Source organism: Oncorhynchus tshawytscha, linkage group LG02 (assembly GCF_018296145.1).
Source record: "Oncorhynchus tshawytscha isolate Ot180627B linkage group LG02, Otsh_v2.0, whole genome shotgun sequence".
In the NCBI taxonomy this organism is placed as follows: domain Eukaryota; kingdom Metazoa; phylum Chordata; class Actinopteri; order Salmoniformes; family Salmonidae; genus Oncorhynchus; species Oncorhynchus tshawytscha.
Window position 1 is genome coordinate 52,439,252 of NC_056430.1, and position 21,915 is coordinate 52,461,166.

At 39.4% G+C, this 21,915-nt stretch overlaps 1 protein-coding gene across 4 annotated transcripts in view; it reads left to right on the forward strand.

Annotated features, from left to right (window-relative positions):
- The first annotated feature begins 394 nt into the window (after positions 1-394).
- LOC112267209 (E3 ubiquitin-protein ligase Itchy) overlaps positions 395-21,915 on the forward strand; it is a 69,886-nt gene continuing 48,365 nt past the window's right edge. Inside the window, exons 1-8 of one of the 4 annotated variants that reach the window (XM_024445433.2) lie at positions 395-554; positions 11,186-11,254; positions 11,339-11,478; positions 12,065-12,206; positions 17,852-17,976; positions 18,709-18,840; positions 19,553-19,601; positions 21,702-21,901. In XM_024445433.2, the coding sequence (XP_024301201.1) occupies position 11,478; positions 12,065-12,206; positions 17,852-17,976; positions 18,709-18,840; positions 19,553-19,601; positions 21,702-21,901 (649 nt within the window). In that variant the 5' untranslated portion in view covers positions 395-554; positions 11,186-11,254; positions 11,339-11,477. Of the gene's footprint in view, positions 555-11,185; positions 11,255-11,338; positions 11,490-12,064; positions 12,207-17,851; positions 17,977-18,708; positions 18,841-19,552; positions 19,602-21,701; positions 21,902-21,915 lie in introns of all 4 variants that reach the window. The other 3 variants (XM_042300779.1, XM_042300782.1, XM_024445422.2) reach the window with 3 other exon arrangements.

The following is a 21,915-nucleotide window of genomic DNA, read 5'->3' on the forward strand; positions in this document are numbered from 1 at the left end:
ACCCCTATTCCCCCACTTTTGTTGAAAAGGAAAAATTATATGATTTTTATATTTTTACATTTTAATCATATTTGTACTGTGTACTTGACCATGTGTCCTAAAAATGACTACACCTCAGCAATGTATAACTATGTTTGATAAATAGATAACATAACTATGAGATTGTAATATTTCTGGTAGTATAAGCATTACTAGGTTTTGTTTATGGCCCTCTCATTATAACGAATTACAGTGCTTTTGGGTATGTCTATGTAGGCGGAAGTCAGGTTGTGTTTGTTTATGATTTTTGTCTGTCTTTATTAAACTGTGATTGACTACACACTCCAGTACAGTAGGTGGTGGCATGCACCTCTAGTGTTTGTTTGCCAACCGCCGTAATACCATATACGAAGAAGTGAATGGGCTTGTGCAAACCTGGTGGAAACCGTGCCAAGGGCTGTGAGCGCTACCTGTCAGACATCTTTCTAGTTTTTCTTAGAAATCGTTTACCGTCCACATATGCCTTGGTGGGCGTGAGGGGACATTACAGAAACATTTGCTACCAACCGTCACGGGTAAGACATAATCCAATCGTTTTTATGGAAGTATTGTACATTTTCAAAGATATCCGTAGCTAGTTATTTAGCTTAGGCTAGCTAGCTAACGTTAGCTAGCTATCTCACCTGTGTGACAGCAAAATTCAAAGCTAGCAAACCTGTGCAAAACTTCGCGACACCTGCTACTGACTAAGTAGCTAGTTAATCATTAAGATGGCTAACTATAATCTAGTGTTTGTTCTTATGTATGTTGTGAAGCTAATATGTAATTATAGCTAACTAGCTAACTACTAGAGTTGTTGTTGTTAGCTGTTAGTAACTAGCTAGCTTTTTTGGCCTGCTTTCAACCAGACAGAGCGACCAGGGATTGTTATTGTAATCTCCGTTTTGCTTTTCGCTTGACATTTTCCTATTTTATTGCTCATATTCCATGTAGCAGTAGGCTATACATTGTTGTATCGTTACCCTCTTGAATCAAAAACGATTCAAATAGTATCTACAGGGCAGCTAATTTAGCTAACAAACTAAAGTATCTACTGTGTTATCTAACGTGGTTAGGTTTACATGGTTGTATTTTGCTAACACTAAAACGTGGATTAGTTGGTTAGCTAATTTAGCCGTATATCCCCCCACACAAACTAAAATATGAAGCAATACTAATAACGTTAGTTACTACGCGTTTGTCTTTCTACCAGAACTAGCTAGCTAGTTAATTATGTAAGATCAGATTTGCGTTTTGTAGTGAGAGAACGTTATATTTTAATTTAATTTGTATTTTTTTATTTAACCTTTAGCTATGGAAGGGGTTTTTGTGGCAACTTCTGACCTTGACATACTTAATGTCACTAGCCTGTGGAAGTTAGGAAACCAAGGGACGAGTCAATGTTTGCCTTCAACCCAGCCAGAAAAGTGTGAGCCAGGTCACAGTAACTAAAGAAATGAGGCGAGGGGAACAGTAGGCCAGCATCCTTTATTTTTTTTAGACTGCCTTGTTTCCTCGGAAGCCCATTGCCACTACCAACATTTGTTTAAAAAGGTTGATGTAAAAGGTCAAATTCACATCTTGAAATTATGACCAAGTATTTCAAAATGTTGACTTGCTTATCTAGAAATGTTCTGATACTAAATAGACATTTTGAGATGCGCAAGTCAATCCATCTAAACACATTGCAGAGATCAGCACAGCAGGGCCGCTGGCAAACATCTGGCGAGCTGGCATTTGCCCCAACAAATATTGACACAAACGCGTTGAAAAGGGGACAAAGTACTGTTGTTTAGACTGATTTGCCTCATGATTTGTGAACTTGTGCACAATTAATCTGTGCTTCAGTCTGATCAACTGTAGCCTACTGATAACAACCACAACTGCAGGTAGCCTAGAGATGCCTATCGCTCTGATCCCCTTTGGCCAGGGGAAACGAAGCGGTAACGTCATGTATTTATAGCCTAAGCTATGGATTTATAGCCTAAAATAGGCCTATTTATTTGTGTTAAGAGAAATGTTAATGTGATAAAATTTGGTTTATATTCTAACTTCGGGTGGCAAGGCTACCTAGGCGTTATCAATCATGACCTACTGTGTGAGTACATTTTTAATTGGAAATGCAAAGGCCTACACGATGCAACCCAATATAAAGTAAGCTCAGCCCTGTTAGTTCTATTGTCCAATCTGGCCCCATCATAGCCCATATAAAACCATTTTACAGCTGGTTTATTACAATGTTCTACTCTACAACGAGGGTCCTCCCCACTCTGGGACCTTGTCGTGCATCACCACATAATGTTACAAATGAAGAATCATGTATAAGTATGGTCTACTATCTCAACATTTCAACTTAGTATCTCAACATTTTGAGTTGTGTGTCTTTAAATTGTGAGTTAGTATCCTCATTTAATATTTTTTTGGGGTGATTGGAATGGGCTTCCTTACTGTGGGACCCATTGTCATTCCAAAACATGTTATTAAACAGATATGAACATTTAGGCAAAAACATTTTGGTTCTATTGATTTGGGTGTATTTTATTCAGTCAGACTTAAGAGCCATGCACAGTACTGAGACAGCCTTGGTGAAAATTACAAATGACCTGCTCATGGCTGCAGATTCAGGATCATCTTGATTTTTCTGGAGCTCAGTGCTGCTTTTGACACAGTAAATCACACCATTCTACTGCAGTGCCTCAGAGAGCACACTGCCATCTGTGGGACTGCCCTAAACTGGTTCACCTACCTCTCTAACTGCAAGCAGGATGTCACCCTCGGTGATACAAGTTCAGAGGAGTCCACCATAATCTGTTGGGTCCTACAAGGGTTGGCGCTAGCACCCATTCTCTTCCTAGTCTACATGCTCCCACTTGTCCAGATCTTCAGAGAGCACAGTGCCCATTTCCACTGCTATGCAGATGTCGCACAAGTGTACCTTTAAACAAATCCTGTCTGGAAGAGGTAAAATCTTGGATGCAGAATTACTTCCTTCAACCCAACAGCAGCAAGACAGAGGCAATTCTGATACTCACCCCCCAGCAGATCAACAACTCCTGCAGCATCTGTCTTGCGATAGAGGCCACATCATTCCCATCTCCTCAGTCATAAACTTGAGTGGGAAATTCGACCCTGCTCTCTCCTACAATACCCACATTAGTCACATTTGTAAAACGGCATTCTTTCATCTGAAGGAACATTTCCTGCCTAAAACCCTCTCACCATTTCTGATCAAGAAAAGCTTATCCATGCATTCGCTTTCTCTAGAATTGATTATGTAAACGCAGTACTTGGGGGCCTGCCTGAAAATTCAATTAAGAAATTACAGCTCATCCAAAACAATGCTGGAAAACAAAAAAGTCTACCCCCATCTCCCCCATCCATGCTGGCCTCCATTGGCTGTCCCTCAATTAATTGCCTTTCAAATTTCGTCATCACTTCGTCATCTACAAAGCCTTAAATGGCACCGGACCTGCCTACTTGTCAGATCTACTCTCACCCTATAAACGGGGCGGCAGGGTAGCCTAGTGGTTAGAGCGTTGGACTAGTAACCGGAAGGTTGCGAGTTCAAACCCCCGAGCTGACAAGGTACAAATCTGTCGTTCTGCCCCTGAACAGGCAGTTAACCCACTGTTCCTAGGCCGTCATTGAAAATAAGAATTTGTTCTTAACTGACTTGCCTGGTTAAATAAAGGTAAAATAAAAAAAATATTAAAAAAAACCTCCACGCACACTACGTTCAGGCCATGCCAAACTGCTCCATACCCATAGGACCTGGCTCTGCACAATGGGGTTCTGTGCCTTTTCCTCCCAAGCTCCGTGCCTTTGGTGCTCCATTCCTGACAGTCTCAGGGCTGCTCAAAGCTATTGGGGCTTTTAAAGCAGTCTTTAAAGGTCATGGACAGTCGAAATCATGTTTTTCATGAAGTTGGAGGATATTTGAAGAAAACCAGATCAAATTATGATGACTAAAGGTATGAAAAATGTCTGCTTCTACATTGATAATGTTTGATCAGAAAGTTACTGGTCCCCTCCAGTGTCAAACACTTTGATTCATTATTAAGGGGAAGAGGTGAAATCACCTTAACTCTCATTTTATTACGCCAATGGTAACATGATATTATCTTACCTAATTTAAGTACTGCCTTGTAACCAACATTGGAGAAGGTGTTTTTGTAGAGGGGCATGGTTCATATAGCTAAATGACTACTCTACTCTACTCTGGTGCCAACATTTGACTGTAGGATGTCAGCAAATATAATGAAGTTTACCCTATTAATCTATTATTATAGGGTAATAGTGAAGACATCAAAACTATGAAATATCACATGGAATCATGACGTAACCAAAAGTGTTAAGTCAAAATATATTTTAGATTCTTCAAATAGCCACCCTTTGCCTTAATTACCTGTTAAAGATAGGGCTGACTACTGCCCCCTTTGGAGGAATTGCGTGCCCATAGTAAACAGAAAAAAAATCTGTCAAAAATGGCTAATATATGCATATAATAATTATTATTGAATAGAAAACACTCTAAAGCTTCTAAAACCGTTCAAATTATGTCTGTATGTAAAGCAGAACTCTCAGGGCAGCCATTCTCCAAAACTCTCTCTTGGCAACAGAAAAGTTGGGACAACTTTGACGTCATCGCCCCCACCCTTCCCAACCAGCTACAGATCTGGGAACAGTTCCTATCTCTTCAGCGCGATGTCCCCTTTCAGTGGGGCCTGTCATTGTGAGAATCGCGTGCTCCCTCGAGTTTTGGTGGGCTGAAACCTCCGGGTCACGCGAAAATACATGTACTTTCATGCGCGCCTCGGGTCCGGAGCTCTCTTTGTTCCAAGATTCACCAAACGATGTAGGTTTGTCTGTTCACGCTAAGGATTGTTTTGCATGTTTAGAACATGCTAAAGCTCGATTCTGCACTTAGTTTGACCAGTTTAGTCGACATATAATATGTAATTTTGAAGTTTTGATGCGCATCCACTAGAATTTTGGCTGCATTTCGACCGGAATTTGTCGTGTTTGATAACCTAAAGACACAGACTTGAAAACCAAACACAGTTTTTGGTAAGTATAACTCCTTCCACGTCTTCTGATCGAAGAACATCAAAGGTCACACAGCTTTACACACTTGACATTCTCTCAACCTGCTTCACCTGGAATGCTTTTCCAACGGTCTTGGAGTTCCCACATATGCTGAGCACTTGTTGGCTGCTTTTCCTTCACTCTGTGGTCCAACTCATCCCAAACCATCTCAATTTGGTTGAGGTCAGGTGATTGTGGAGGCCAGGTCATCTGATGCAACACTCCAGCACTCTCCTTCTTGGAAAGGCTATTTGACCACAGCCTGGAGGTGTGTTGGGTCATTGTCCTGTTGAAAAATTATAGCCAGATGGGATGGAGTATCGCTGCAGAATGCTGTCATAGCCATGGTGGTTAAGTGTGCCTTGAATTCTAGTAAATAACAGACAGCAAAGCATCATCACACCACCTCCTCCACGCTTCACTGTGGGAACCACACATGCAGAGATCATCCGTTGACCTACTCTGCGTCTCACAAAGACACGTCGGTTGGAACCAAAAATATAAAATTTGGATGAATCATACCAAAGTACAGATTTCTACCGGTCTAATGTCCATTGCTTGTGTTTCTTGGCCCAAGCAAGTCTCTTCTTATTATTGGTGTCCTTTAGTAGTGTTTTCTTTGCAGCAATTCGACCATGAGGACCTGATTCACGCAGTCTCCTCTGAACAATTGATGTTGATGTGTCTGTTACTTGAACTCTGAAGCATTTATTTGGGCTGCAATTTCTGAGGCTATTAACTCTAATGAACTTATCCTTGCAGCAGAGGTAACTCTGGATCTTCCTTTCCTGTGGCTGTCCTCATGAGACACCGTTTCATCATAGCGCTTGATGTTTTTTATTTTATTTGTTTAACTAGGCAAGTCATTACAATTTTTGCGACTGCATTTGAAGTTCTTGAAATTTTCTGGATTGACTGACCTTCATGTCTTAAAGTAATGATGGTCTGTCATTTCTCTTTGCTTATTTGAGCTGTTCTTCCGTAATATTGACTTAACCTCTCTAGGGTATGTGGGACGCTAGTGTCCCATCTGGCCAACATCCAGTGAGGTTGCAGAGCGCCAAATTCAATTACAGAAATGCTCATTATAAAAATTCAGAAAACAAAACATATTTTACATAGGTTTAAAGATTAACTTCTTGTTAAACCAACCACAGTGTCATATTTATAAAATGCTTTTCGGCGAAAGCATACCTAGCCCAGAACATACCTAGCCCAGAACATAGCCCAGTTGACAAATTATTACAAACAGTAACCAGCCAAGCAGAAGTAACCAGCCAAGCAGCCAAACTCAGAAATGGAGATAAAATTAATCCCTTACCTTTGATGATCTTCATATGGTGTTAATCAGAAGACATTATTTACTCAAATGTTCCTTTTGTTCGATGAAGTCTCTTTATATCCAAAAACCTCAGTTTTGTTAGCGAGTTTTCTTCAGTAATCCACAGGCTCAAACTCAGTCAAAACAATCAGACAAAAAAAATCCTAATTGTATCCGTAAAGTTCATAGAAACATGTAAACCGATGTTTATATTCAATCCTAATTATTATTTTTTGCCTAAATGATCTATAATATTTCAACCAGACAATAACGTTGTCAATATAAAAGGTAAACAAGAAATGCACATGCGCCTGAAAACTTTGGGTCCACTCGTTCAGACTGGTCTTACGCCCTCATTTATAAGAATACAAGTCTGAAACGATTTCTAAAGACTGTTGACATCTAGTGGAAGGAACTACAAATGGAGTCCTATGTCAATGGATACTGTAATGGCATTGAATAGAAAACTACAAAACCAACAAAGGAAACCTACTTCCTGAATGGATTTTTCTCAGGTTTTCGCCTGCTAAATCAGTCCTGTTATTCTCACAGACACTATTTTAACAGTTTTGGAAACTTTAGAGTGTTTTCTATCCAAATCTACCAGTTATATGCATATCATATATTCTGTGCCCGAGTAGCAGGCCGTTAAATTTGGGCATGCTTTTCATCCAAAATTCCGAATGCTGCCCCCTACCCTAGAGAGGTTTTAACCCTATTTTGTAAAAGACCATCTTCTGTATACCACCCCTACCTTGTCACAACACATCTGATTGGCTCGAAGCCATTAAGAAGAAAATAAATTCCACAAATTAACTTTTAACAAGGCACACCTGTTAATTGAAATGCATTCCAGGTGACTACCTCATGAAGTTCATTGAGAGTGTCAAGAGTGTGCAAAGCTGTCATCAAGGCAAAGGGTGGCTACTTTGAAGAATCTCAAATACAAATATAATATTTTGATTCAACACTTGGTTACTACATGATTCTAATTTGTATTATTTCATAGCTTTGATCTCTAAACTATTATTCTACAGTGTAGAAAATAGTAAAAAAAAAAAAAAAACCTTGAATGAGTAGGTGTCCAAACTTTTTTGACTGGTACTGTACATGCATACGGAATGCTACAGTAGAAATGACAACACGATGCACAGAAGATAAGGCCCTTTGATAGGAACGCACACGTCCAAGTTATTAGTTGTAAAGAAAACAACCATGCAGGCAATGCAGACACCAGCCAGAAAATATGCCTGGGGGGAAAGTTTGTGCAAGACCTGTTTTGACTAGAGATGCACAAATGTCTTCATACTTAATCTGGGGAAACACTGGGGAAGTGCTTGAACTCTCGCTGAAGAGTTTGTCAGGCTCAATAAAGCCTCAAACATTTGTCCAGTGAAATGGGATACTACTTATGTGAATTAATGAGTAGGGGCAACACACCTTCATTGAAACTTGTTAGAAAATAATTTGAAATTGACTAGTTGAAACAGCCTATATATATAAATAGCTTGAGGGCAGTGTGGGTTAACTGTCCTGTTGCGTAACAATCACATTTTGGAACAGTGAGTGAGACCATTCTGACATCGCGCACATAAAAAAAACAACCTAATGTTTAGATGACCGTTAAAGATATTTGTAACTCATGTGTGAAAAGGTTAAGCACACTGTGATTTAAATAATTAAGGCACACAAATGACTCAAGGGAGATAGAAATCAAGATAACTTGTTCCCGAACCGCCACCTCCCGCTGCTGGCCTTCACGGTCCCGAAGTTGCCGGTAATAGGCTACACCAGTAGTCAGCAACCTTTTTTCTTTCCCATTTGGAGTTCCAATTTATCTTAACTGCACTGCAGATCGGTAGAAATGTTATGGTTTTCAAATGTACATGTTTTTTTTTTTTTTTTTTTTTTTTTGCAGAGTGGTTATCGAAAGAGACACCTGGAAATATTGTTCAAATAGGCTACATTGAAGAACTACTGTAATTCTCAATGGATGTAAAAACAGACTTAATTTACTTGCTATTTGAGGTGGAGAAAAATTACTTTGAGAAGCTCCACCGCTCATTAGTGGTGGTGAGTTAAGAGAATCAGAAATACTATCAGCTCCCCAGATGGGCACATTTTATAAGCCTACATTTGCAAGCAGGCCAGGTAGCCTAAGCCTACTTATATGCATAATCAGGTGCGTGTCCTTACTCAACATTGACAGGAGTGTTTCAAACAAAAGACAATAAATTGACAACTCATTGCCTAAATGGAATGAAATAAACTTGTTTCTCACAAGTGTAACCTAGGTTATGCGCTCTGCAAACAATGCGTCCACTCTGACAATGTGAAGAGTAAAAGACTGAAATAATAATAATATATCGATTGCATTAACAGAAATGATGGTAACCAAACAAACATAATTCTGGGAATTAAGGGTGAATGTACCATGTGCCATCCCCGCGGCGTCCGCAATGGATTAGTCTGCTGAGACGGGCAACAATAAAGATGTTTTTTATGCAACGGCTCGACTAAAAAAATATATATATATCGGTCGACCAACATTCTATAAACCAAACAATCGACCAGTTGACTAAATGGGGTCAGCCTTAGACATTAATAAGGGATCATAGCTTTCACCTGGTCAGTCTGTCATGGAAGGAACAGGTGTTCCTAATGTCTTGTACACTCAGTTTGTTTGTGTATAAATATTTATTTATTTAAAACAATATCTATTTTATGCACTTTGATATTATTCTTGTAATATGAAAAATGTACTTTATAAGTGTAATAAATTATTAGTGCAATATCCTATACATTTTCTCCTTGGTTTTTCCTGCAATTTGCAGTTACTGCATTGATGATTAGCAGATGTAGGATTTAGACTGCTCCATCCTGCTTCATCATACCAAAGCTTTTATCCCAATCAAAAAGAACTGTCCTACACTGATATGTTTGTCTCAGATTTCTGTGTTTGTTTCCCCCAGCATTGATATATTTTCAATGGCGTGGACTGTGCCATTGGCATATTCTTATACATTAATTTTTAACTTGTTGGCAGATTTGAATGTATACACTGGCCTTACGTAGGTACGCCGTGCATATAGCCAATCCTAGACAACAAGGCTCCGTTGAATACTTATAACTTTAGGCTAAATCTTACAATTCTCTTGGAATGTCGCATACAAATGCGTTTTAATAGCTTGAAGGAACAGGTTTCCTAAACCTAAATGAAATCGACTTGATTTAATTGTATTGGCTCTGCTTTGGTTACAACTCTGCTCACATTAGTGAGTCAGACATGAGATGTTGGCATGCTAGCTAGGATATTTCTTAGCAAAATTAGGCTATGTAGATGCAGTGCGTTCGGAAGGTATTCAGATCCCTTGACGTTTTCCCAATTTTGTTACGTTACAGCCTTATTCTAAAATGGATTAAATACATTTTTTCCCTCATCAATCTACAAACAATACCCCATAATGATGAAGCAAAAACTGGTTTTTAGGTATTTTTGCAAATATGGCACCATCCCTACGGTGTAGCATGGTGGTGGCAGCATCATGCTGTGAGGATGTTTGTCAGCAGCAGGGACTGGGAGACTATTCAGGATTGAAGGAAAGATGAAAGGAACCAAGTAGAGAGAGATCCTTGAAGAAAACCTGCTCCAGAGCACTCAGGACCTCAGACTGGGGGTGAAGATTCACCTTCCAACAAAACAAGTCTTTGAATGTCCTTTGGGACAAGTCTTTGAATGTCCTTGAGTGGCCCAGCCAGAGCCTGAACTTGAACCAGAGCCTGAACTTGAACCCAATCGAACATCTCTGGAGAAACCTGAAAATAGCTGTACAGCAGTGCTCCCCATCCAACCTGACAGAGCTTGAGAGGATCTACAGAGGAAAATGGGAGAAACTCCCCAAATAAAGGTGTGCCGAGCTTATAGTGTCATATCCAAGAAGACTCAAGAAGGCTGTAATTGCTGCCAAAGGTGCTTCAACAAAGTACTGTGTAAAGGGTCTGAATCCTTATGTAAATGTCATATTTCCGCTTTTAACATTTTTTATATATATACATTTGCAAAAATGTAACCTGTTTTTGCTTTGTCTTTATGGGGTATTGTGTGTAGATTGATGAGGGGGGAAAACTATTTTAATCCGTTTTAGAATAAGGCTGTAACATAACAAAATGTGGACAAGGGAAGGGGTCTGAATTCTTTCCGACTGCACTGTAGGTCTAAACCTACATAATCTAAGATATAATGAAATCTATAAACCCAAATGTCAGATTTTTTTAATTTTTAACAAGGACCCACAGTCTGTAACTGTCACCTATGAGCCGCTAGGCCAAACGGCTATCTGAGGACACCAATCAGGGCCTAAAACTATCGGTGACTCATGATGTACTAGTTTGCGTAATCTGGTAATCCAGGAGGGATTTAACTTTTCCTATCCTTCTGATGTAGCTGTGACCACCAATGTCACGGCTCTATGGTAGAACAGGAACATGGTAGTTGGGATTGCCTAGCCTATTAGTATGCCAAGGTAGGTTATGTGGCTACTTTTTACTCTCTGTACAACAAAATGCTCAATGTTCGCATTTCATTGCCTTGTTTAGTTTAAGTCTCCATAGGTTTGTTATAGGCCTAAGTATAGTAGTATATTTAAATGTTCCGTTGACTGCAGTGCGATAATCCCTTGTGTAAACGAGAACACCTGTAATATAGACGAGTGTCTTGTTTTCTATTGTTTACATTTGATGTCACGTTTGCTTTCTCTGCAGAGCCTGTCGTAACCGAAGTGGGCTTCAGTGTTAATGGCTGAACCATGAAGGCCCAACTTCAAGTTACTGGTGAGCTTTGACCTTTTGTTACACCCTAACTTATAGCCCTGAGTAGCTAATAGTAAAGTGATGGTATGTTTTTCTTTTTTTCAGTAGGCATTTAATATCGTTTTGTGGATAGAATGGAAATAAGAATCAGCCGCTGACACCCGAGGAGGCAGAAGACACCTTTGAATGGGACTGGGCAGTGCTTATTCTCTATAGGCCTAGCTGATGGCACAGGCTCTAATCAAGTACTTATAGTGTATAGAATCATTTTATTTTGAGGGAACTTTGCTTTTCAGGGGTTCAAAAAAATATAAATAACATGGTAGGATATTAGCAGACCCCAAAACAAGTCTATTGGTTAGGCCTTTCTTATTTTTATTTTTTATTTCACCTTTATTTAACCAGGTAGGCTAGTTGAGAACAAGTTCTCATTTGCAACTGCGACCTGGCCAAGATAAAGCATAGCAGTGTGAACAGACAACACAGAGTTACACATGGAGTAAACAATTAACAAGTCAATGACACAGTAGAAAAAATAAATAAAGGGGGAGTCTATATACATTGTGTGCAAAAGGCATGAGGAGGTAGGCGAATAATTACAATTTTGCAGATTAATAACACTGGAGTGATAAATGATCAGATGGTCATGTACAGGTAGAGATATTGGTGTGCAAAAGAGCAGAAAAGTAAATAAATAAAAAGGCCTAAGTGAATGTAGTTCTCGCATTTCAAGGTTTATTTCTATATCTCACTTCAGTGACTGATAAGAGCATTTACTACACTTTTGCTTACCATGCTATTTGTGTGTTTTATGTCCTCTTTTGCACACAGTGCTGTCGGCCAAACTGAAGGAGAACAAAAAGAACTGGTTTGGCCCCAGTCCGTACGTGGAGGTGGCTGTGGACGGCCAGTCGAAGAAGACCGAGAAATGCAACAACACACACAACCCCAAATGGAAGCAGTCACTGACAGTGTAACTACAGCAATAATTATTTGCATTAAAATGTATATTCATTTAGCATACAGTGGTTCTTCCTTATAAAGTTACGAGCTTATGCTGCGCTGCGACTGTTACTGGTAGATGGTGGCATTCTGTCATTGCACCACACTATCACAATGGGGAGTTAAAACGCTAATCAAAATATCATTATCTTTTTTAAACAAGACAGAAAGTTGATTGCAATTTCAGTTAAAAAAAAAAAAATACTTAAGGAACTTGTCCGTCGGCCCTGCATTAAAAACCAAAGTAGTTTAACTTCTTATGGCTGCAGGGGCAGTATTGAGTTGCTTGGATGAAAAGGTGCCCATTGTAAACGGCCAGCTCCTCAGTCTCAGTTGCTAATATATGCATATTATAAATCGTATTGGATAGAAAACACTAAAGGTTCCAAAACTGTCAAAATATTGTCTGTGAGTATAACACAACTGATATTGCAGGCGAAACCCTGAGGAATATCAAACCAGGAAGTGGCTTCTATTTTGAAAACTCCATGTTCCATAGCCTCCCTTTGCTCCATTTAAAGGGATATCAACCAGATTCCTTTTCCTATCGCTTCCTCAAGGTGTCAACAGTCTTCAGACATAGTTTCAGGCTTTTATTTTGAAAAATGAGCCAGAACGATAACATCGCGTCAAGTGTTCGCATGAGTTTTGCTCACGCAACAGAGTTTGGGCAGACATTGCCGTTCCCTCTCCTACTGAACAAGACATTTGCGGTTGATATATTATCGATTATATATTTTAAAAACAACCTGAGGATTGATTATAAAAAACGTTTGACATGTTTCTGTGGACATAACGGAAACTATTTGGAATTTGTCTGCGTTGTCGTGACCGCTCTTTTCTGTGGATTTCTGAACATAAAGCGCCAAACAAAAGGAGGTATTTTGGATATAAAAATCATCTTTATTAAACAAAAGGAACATTTATTGTTTAACTGGGAGTCTCGTGAGTGAAAACATCCAAAGATCATCAAGGGTCAAATTAATTTGATTGCTTTTCTGATTTCCGTGACCGAGCTGCTTGATGCTAAGTGTACTTAATGTTTTGTCGAGCGATCAATGAACTTATACAAACGCTTGGATTGCTTTCGCTGTAAGGCATAATTTCAAAATCTGACACGACAGGTGGATTAACAAAAGGCTTAGCTGTTTTTTCCTATATTGCACTTGTGATTTCATAAATATTTTTAGTAATATTGTTTGAATGTGGCGCTATGCTATTCAGCGATTGTTAGATGACAATTATCCCGTTAACGGGATTGCAGCCATAACAAGTTAAAGAAAATTGTGATAAATAAAAATATATACCAGTGTCGTGTCTTTGCTATGCCGGATTAAGTGATATGACTTGCTATTCTAATAAAATAATTTCTCTGTAATTAATATTACCTGATTAAACTAATCATGTAAATGCAATTAACTAGAAAATCGGGGCACCACGAAATAATGTTTATTGAGCTGTTATCTTCCGAATAAACTCTTAAAGACCTGGTAATCTTTTACATCAATAGCAGTCAATTATTAATCGTCACCTTATTCAGTCTCATCTGAACATCGTAAACTCTTGGTTATCTTCACTAACCCTGGCTAACAAGTTGAATCAGCAATACAAAATGTGGTTTATTTATTTACTAATACCTAAACAATCACACAGAACTACATATACACAGGATGGGTCATACATTGATTACTAATTGTCATTAAAGAAAATGTCCCTAGCGGATGGAACAGATTTGACGGCTGGTTACACAAAAATAGGGGTTGGGGTTCGAATGAAAGCGCGGGAAGACTGAGGAACAAATAATTTGGTCTGATTGTACCTTGTGAAGCTATGCTATCGTAAATACAGAATCTTATGCATTCTAAATAACCGCCCATTTGGAAAAGGAAAATGCAAGAAATATTTACTCTGAGCTGTGCTATCAATAGGTTGGTCATAGATGGAAGAACGGATACGCAGAACGGATACGCTGTAGTACCGTCGTCGTGTGGTAGAACAGATACTTTGTCCGTCCTTTCCTAGCCCACATTTACATCTAGTGCTGCTAACTCAACGGCTAGGAGGTATCACTTCTTTTGTGAATAAGAGTTCAACGTTTATACTAAGTTGCCATACTTTGAGCTCACGCTGAAGTTGGCTTAGTTCTATAGTTTGATATTAGCCCTTCTAATGTATGGACCGTCGTCCTCGGGAACACAAATGTTACATTTTCGTAAAGGGCTTATGTAGTAGGGAGAGAAGGGAGTGTTTCATAGTTCACATCCAATGTCGGCTCACACGAGCGGGGCCACTGAGTTGAGCCTAGTTCACTTATGAAAACCAATTCTCTCATTTAGAAGCTAAAATTACATTTCATCTATTCACAAATATTTAAATTGCACAACAGTTCCATGTGAATCTGATCCAATCTGAATCCAAGATACAGTTCATGTCATCCCATCATCAATAATAATGTCTCAGATGACAACTGATCTAATATAATTTTCTTTAAGTACCAACGCATATATTTTCAACTGGTTGGATTACCGAAATATGGTTCTGTTCACCACCATTTTGATGTTACCCGACTCTCTCTGTTAACAAAGGGCTTTCCAAGAGTCACTCTCTAGGTTTGAGAGAGTGGAAAGGGGGAAAGGTATTTATGGGGGTCGTAAATCTCACCAACAGGCCAACGTCATGACACCAGTTTAATTTAAGGACCAAAAAATTGACAACTGTGCCATATAGATTGCAAACTAGTTGGGAAGAGATTTTTGATGTACCGAGTCCATGGCACATGGTTTATTAATTGACACGCAATTTTCCATTTATTATAACCTACTGCAGGCCCAAAACCTATGGGTTTAATCTTCTGAACTAATGATTATATTGAAGATAGAAGCCACCGCTTAATGAGTTCCCGAGAGCCGATCTGTTATCCAACTATTATTATTATTATTGAATGACAGAGCATGGGGACTGGTCTTGATAAATCAATCAGATTTCTATTTTGGAATATAAGGATTATTTTGTTCTTCATTTGCAGTCACCTAATAGCTTAGGCCTACAGTACTCTCGACCTGTCTCGTTGTACAGCGCCATATTTTCTTAACTGAAACCTTTTAATTAAATCGCTTTAGCCGTGATTGTAAAATGAATCGGCTATTGCATTGGTCCAGAGCCAGGAGAGTCACGTGAGCTCTGGGACGCCACTTCTTTTTTTTCCTTCTGTGATTTATTACAAAATTGTAATTTAATAGCCTGGCTACTGTAGGTGTGAACCCCCCCCAACTTGCAATATATTCCATGTTTATTTCAACTACATTTTAGTTGCACTTCCCCCAGCTCCATGACCACGGGTAAAACCTAGCTGAGATGATCAATGTATTTGTTGCATTATTGTATTGTAATTTTCTCAAGCCAAAACGTCTTGATGGGCATCACCAGTTCATCTTTCCTTGTAGGCTTGGCAGAGTTACGGTTGAATGTTTTCACTTGATGTCAAACAAGTTCGATCGGGTTTAAATTAGGAGACCTACATGTAGAGATGTTATACTGTAGGCCTACCGTAGGTGACATGAGTCTCACTAATGTTGAATAATGTGCTGTTAAAAGTGTTGTAGGTATTTTATTTATTTTAACCTTTTATTTTACTACATAAAGGTCTACTTACTCTGCTGGTGTCTTGACCTAGTTTATGCCCTCATTTGCAATGCAAATCCGGGCGCAAATGTGTTTTGGGCCATTATCTGCATTTGGTCCATGCCTGGGCCTGCTGCACACAAAGTTCTTTGTTTGTCAAACAAATCGTTGTGTCGAAACTACAGAACAAAACAAGAGAACACGCATGTTTACTGTTCTGGGGAGAAAAATATATATGAAATCTCTTCAACTGTCTTCTGACTGTGATTAGAGCGATGATTGCCTTTGCCGGGGCTCATCGTCTTCAACCATCATTGAGTCCATCTTACTGAGTCCACCAAATGCATTGTTTTCTAACCACATCTGGATGGATCCATAACGAATTACTATGGGAATAAATATCACTGAATGACAGAAATATTGTTTCTTACTGGAACACCCAAAGTCATCCAATTGTTATAATAGGATTTGAAGAAAGGTCAGGGAGGTGACAATGAACCCGATGGTCACTCTGACATACCTCCAGAGTTCCTCTGTGGAGATGGGAGAACCTTCCAGAAAGACAACCATCTCTGCAGCACTCCACAAATCAAGCCTTTATGGTAGCGTGGCCAGACGGAAGCCACTCCTCAGTAAAAGGCACGTGACAGCTTGGAGTTTGCCAAAATGCCAAAATGCACCTAAAAACAAGATTCTGTTCTCTGATGAAACCAAGATTGAACTCTTTGGCCTGAATGCCAAGCGTCATATCTGGAGGAAACCTGGCATCATCGCTATGGTGAAGCATGGTGGAAAAATCGTGGTGGCAGCATCATGCTGTGGGGATGATCCTGCCAGATCCTTGATGAAAATCTGCTCCAGAGCACTCAGGACCTAAGACTGGGGTGAAGGTTCACCTTCCAGCAGGGCAAAGACCCAAAGTCTGGCCCAGCCAGAGCCCGGACTTGAACCCGATCAAACATCTCTGGAGAGACCTGAAAATAGCTGTGCAGCAATGTTCCCCATTCAACCTGACCAGAGCTTGAGAGGATCTGCATAGGAAAATGGGAGAAACTCCCCAAATACAGGTGTGCCAAGCTTGTAGCATAATACCCAAAAAGACTTGAGGCTGTAATCGCTGCTGAAGGTGCTTCAACAAAGTACTGAGTAAAGGGTCTGAATACTTATGTAAATGTGATTTCAGTTTTTTATTTGTAATAGTTTTTTTGAAATGTTTAAAATGTGTTTTTGTTTTGTCATTATGGGGTATTGTGTGTAGATTGATAAGGGAGAATTTTTTTTGAATAAATGTTTGAATAATTCTGTAACGTAACAAAATTTGGAAAAAGTCAAGGTATCTGAATGCATTGTATATCACTAGTAGTACATTTACTCTTAATTCCTAATCTACACTTTCTTGCTTTGGTTACGTAATTGCTGTTAATGCATTAAATATTATTATTCCAGTCTTCCTGTTATCATTGTTGGAGTGGACACATTGTTTGCACAGTGTACAACCTATGCTACACTTGTGAGAAACGACTTTGTCAATTCAGTCATTGTCTTTTTGTTTGGAGCGCTCCTGTCAATGTTGACTAATGACGCACACACATAAAGTAGGCCTATAGGCCACCTGGCCTGCTCGTATGTAGGCATACGTCTTGATTTACCCAGTTTATCAAAAGAGATTTACCATTAAAATAAATTACTACCATTATGTTTGTTTTTGTAGTTGGATTGATTTGCATGATTTTATTCATTAATGCATACATTCTAATGTCAAATGTAATGATATTAATCTCAAAGGATCTGTCTGGATCAAGTGCCATTCTGTGACTTTGGCTAATGCGCCTTATTTATTTTTTTGCCTTGGTATTGAGTATCGTGATACTAAACCTGGTGTCGAAGTCAAATTATGGTATCGTGACAACACTATTGTCTATTCCTTGTGTACTGTTGTATAATCTACGTGCAGTGTTTAAACCCTAACTAAATATACTTTTTCCCTCTACACAGAATTCTCACACCTTTCAGTAAGCTCATTTTCCGGGTATGGAGTCATCAGACGCTGAAAGCCGACATCTTATTGGGAATGGCTACATTGGAGATCAGTGAAACCCTAAAGTCCAATGATATGAAACGTGAGTTAATTCTCTTTTCCCTATAAGGCACAGAGCAGGTAGTATGAAATGTGATGATCTGAAATCTCTGACTCTTTGATACTGGAAAAGCGTGATGCATTGGGACTTAAGATATACAGTGCCTTCAGAAAGTATTCAGACCCCTTGACTTTTTGCACATTTTGTTACATTACAGCCTTATTCTGAAATGTTGAATAGTTTTTTCCCCTCATCAGTCTACACACAATACCCCATAATGACAAAGCAAAATAGGTTTTTAGACATTTTAGAAAATGTATAAAAAATAAACTTCATCACATTTACTTAAGTATTCAGACCTTTTACTCAGTACTTTGTTGAAGCGCCGTTGGCAGCATTTACAGCCTTGAGTCTTGGGTATGAAGCTACAAGCTTGGCACACCTGTATGTGGGGAGTTTCTCCCATTCCTTTCTGCAGATCCTCTCAAGCTCTGTCAGGTTGGACGGGTAGCGTTGCTTGTTATCCCAGCCATAGCTTTTTCAGGAACACAAGTCATATTTCTCACATGAGATGGGAATAGATCTAGGCTAGAATTCAAGCTAATCCACCACATCCATGCTTATACTGTCTTTAGTTTGTTTACAAACTAGCATGTGCGTACATGTGCTTACATGCCTGTGTGTATGTGTGCGTGTGCTTACATGCCTGTGTGTGTGCGCATGTATGTGTGGCGTGCATGCCATATCTCTCAACTCTCCTCTCCTGTGTGTCAGTCTCTGAGGTGGTACACACCCTGCAGCTGTGTTCAGACCGAGACCACACTGACGTGGTGGGGGACCTGTCAGTCTGTCTGGACGGCATGCAGGTGGACCCAGAGACATTCACCTCTGCAGAGAGGGACCATGGTGAGGGTCATGTGATTTTAAAAGGGATTGTTCACCTGAATAACCAAATTACGTATTGGTTTATCGTGCATAAATGCTAATATACACTACCAGTCAGAAGTTTTAGAACACCTACTCATTCTAGGGTTTTTCTTTATTTTTACTATTTTTCTACATTTTAGAATAATAGTGAAGACGTCAACTTTGAAATAACACATATAGAATCATGTAGTAACCCAAAATCATGTAGTAATCATGTAGTAACCCAAATGCTAAGAGTGTGCAAAACTGTCATCATGGCAAAGGGTGGTATTTGAAGAATGTCAAATATAACATATATTTTGATTTAAGTGTTTTTTTTTGGTTACTACATGATTCCATATGTGTTATTCCATAGTTTTGATGTGTTCACTATTATTCTACAATGTAGAAAATAGTAAAAATAAAGAAAAACCCTTCAATGAGTAGGTGTTCTAAAACTTTTGACCGGTAGTGTAGGTAACATTGACTTGCATTGGACTTGTGCCACATGCTAAAAAGTTAGCATTTGAAACAGCGGCCTGATCAAAGCATGGATTGCTGTCATACTTTGTCAATGGACAGCTTATAGGGAAAGGAAACCAGTATGTAATTTGGGTGAACTATCTCTTTAATATGTTTCCCTGGATAGAATGGGATCAATTCTCCCCTCAGAATTGTATTCTTTGTTTTGATTTTAATAACATTTCAACAGTTGCTGTTCCAAACGGGGAGGTGAGACAGAACAGAGATAGTGTCAACAGGTATTGTGTTTTTATACTTCAAAAATATTTTGTAAAAATTGTTTTATGTCTTCTGTAAGTTAAAGTGAACAAACCTACTTTTGACAATTTTGGGAAATGTCCTTAAGGTACTCAGTCAAAGTAGCATATCTTCCCAATGTGAATACTAGATATGGGCACCGATATGGAAATTCTACAGTGGGGCAAAAAAGTATTTAGTCAGCCACCAATTGAGCAAGTTCTCCCACTTAAAAAGATGAGAGAGGCCTGTAATTTTCATCATAGGTACACTTCAACTATGACAGACAAAATGAGAAAACAACCCAGAAAATCACATTGTAGGATTTTTAATGAATTTATTTGCAAATTATGGTGGAAAATAAGTATTTGGTCAAAAACAACAGTTTATCTCAATACTTTGTTATATACCCTTTCTTGGCAATGACAGAGGTCAAACATTTTCTGTCTTCACAAAGTTTTCACACACTGTTGCTGGTATTTTGGCCCATTCCTCCATGCAGATCTCCTCTAGAGCAGTGATGTTTTGGGGCTGTTGCTGGGCAACACGGACTTTCAACTCCCTCCAAAGATTTTCTATGGGGTTGACATCTGGACACTGGCTTAGGCCACTCCAGGACCTTGAAATGCTTCTTATGAAGCCACTTCTTCGTTGCCCGGGCGTTGTGTTTGGGATCATTGTCATGCTGAAAGACCCAGCCACATTTCATCTTCAATGCCCTTGCTGATGGAAGGACGTTTTCACTCTCACGATACATGGCCCCATTCATTCTTTCCTTTACACGGATCAGTCGTCCTGGTCCCTTTGCAGAAAAACAGCCCCAAAGCATGATGTTTCCACCCCCATGCTTCACAGTAGGTATGGTGTTCTTTGGATGAAACTCTACATTCTTTGTCCTCCAAATGCGACGAGTTGAGTTTTTAACAAAAAGTTCTATTTTGGTTTCATCTGACCATATGACATTCTCCCAATCTTCTTCTGGATCATCCAAATGCTCTCTAGCAAACTTTAGACGGGCCTGGACATGTACTGACTTAAGCAGGGGGACACGTCTGGCACTGCAGGATTTGAGTCCCTGGCAGCGTAGTGTGTTACTGATGGTAGGCTTTGTTACTTTGGTCCCAGCTCTCTGCAGGTCATTCACTAGGTCCTCCCGTGTGGTTCTGGGATTTTTGCTCACCGTTCTTGTGATCCTTTTGACCCCACGGGGTGAGATCTTGCGTGGAGCCCCAGATCGAGGGAGATAATCAGTGGTCTTGTATGTCTTCCATTTCCTAATAATTATTCCCACAGTTGATTTTTTTCAAACCAAGCTGCTTACCTATTGCAGATTCAGTCTTCCCAGCCTGGTGCAGGTCTACAACTTTGTTTCTGGTGTCCTTTGACAGCTCTTTGGTCTTGGCCATAGTGGAGTTTGGAGTGTGACTGTTTGAGGTTGTGGACAGGTGTCTTTTATACTGATAACAAGTTCAAACAGGTGCCATTAATACAGGTAACGAGTGGAGGACAGAGGAGCCTCTTAAAGAAGAGGCTCCTCTGTTTGTAAGTGACCAAATACTTATTTTCCACCATAATTTGCAAATAAATTCATTAAAAATCCTGCAATGTGATTTTCTGGATTTTTTTTCTAATTTTGTTTGTCATAGTTGAAGTGTACCTATGTTGCAGTAATTTTAGTCGGAAGTCCTGATAACTGCTTGCTGATTGCAATTATCTTAAAGAACATATGTTAACAATTCTTGATCCTACTTAATTGACATTTTTGGTTAGGGAGAGGGTGGGGGGACAATTTTCTTTTACATGACGTTAACACTTGACAGTATGTAAATATTTATATTGCTTTCATAAAATTATTTTATAATTTTATAATTGTTAATGTCAGTGATTTGATCCTCCGGTATGTGTATATTGTAAAATTAAAAGTAGTAGTAGTATAAGTAAATAAAAAGATTGTTCACAAAATAAACGGCACTAAGGGAAGCAAAATGTAATAGGCACTACCTGGCTTACATTACAGCCAAAACATCAAAGAAGAAGTATATGTTGAAAAAGGACTAGGAGCCATTGGCTATGTACTTTTGTTTATATTTTTTGAATTTTAGTGATAACATACCACCCAGATCCAGCAGGGACACGTCCCCTTCCAGTGACTCCACAGAGGACTGGGTCATCGTCCCCAACGGCCACACGGTCAACAGCATGGGTTCTCCTGCCCCATCCCCAGGGGGCTCCAAGTCCACACGTCCCCCCAGACCTGCACGGCCTCCCCCTCCCACCCCCCGCAGACCAGCCGCATCCCCAGGTGGGCACCACACA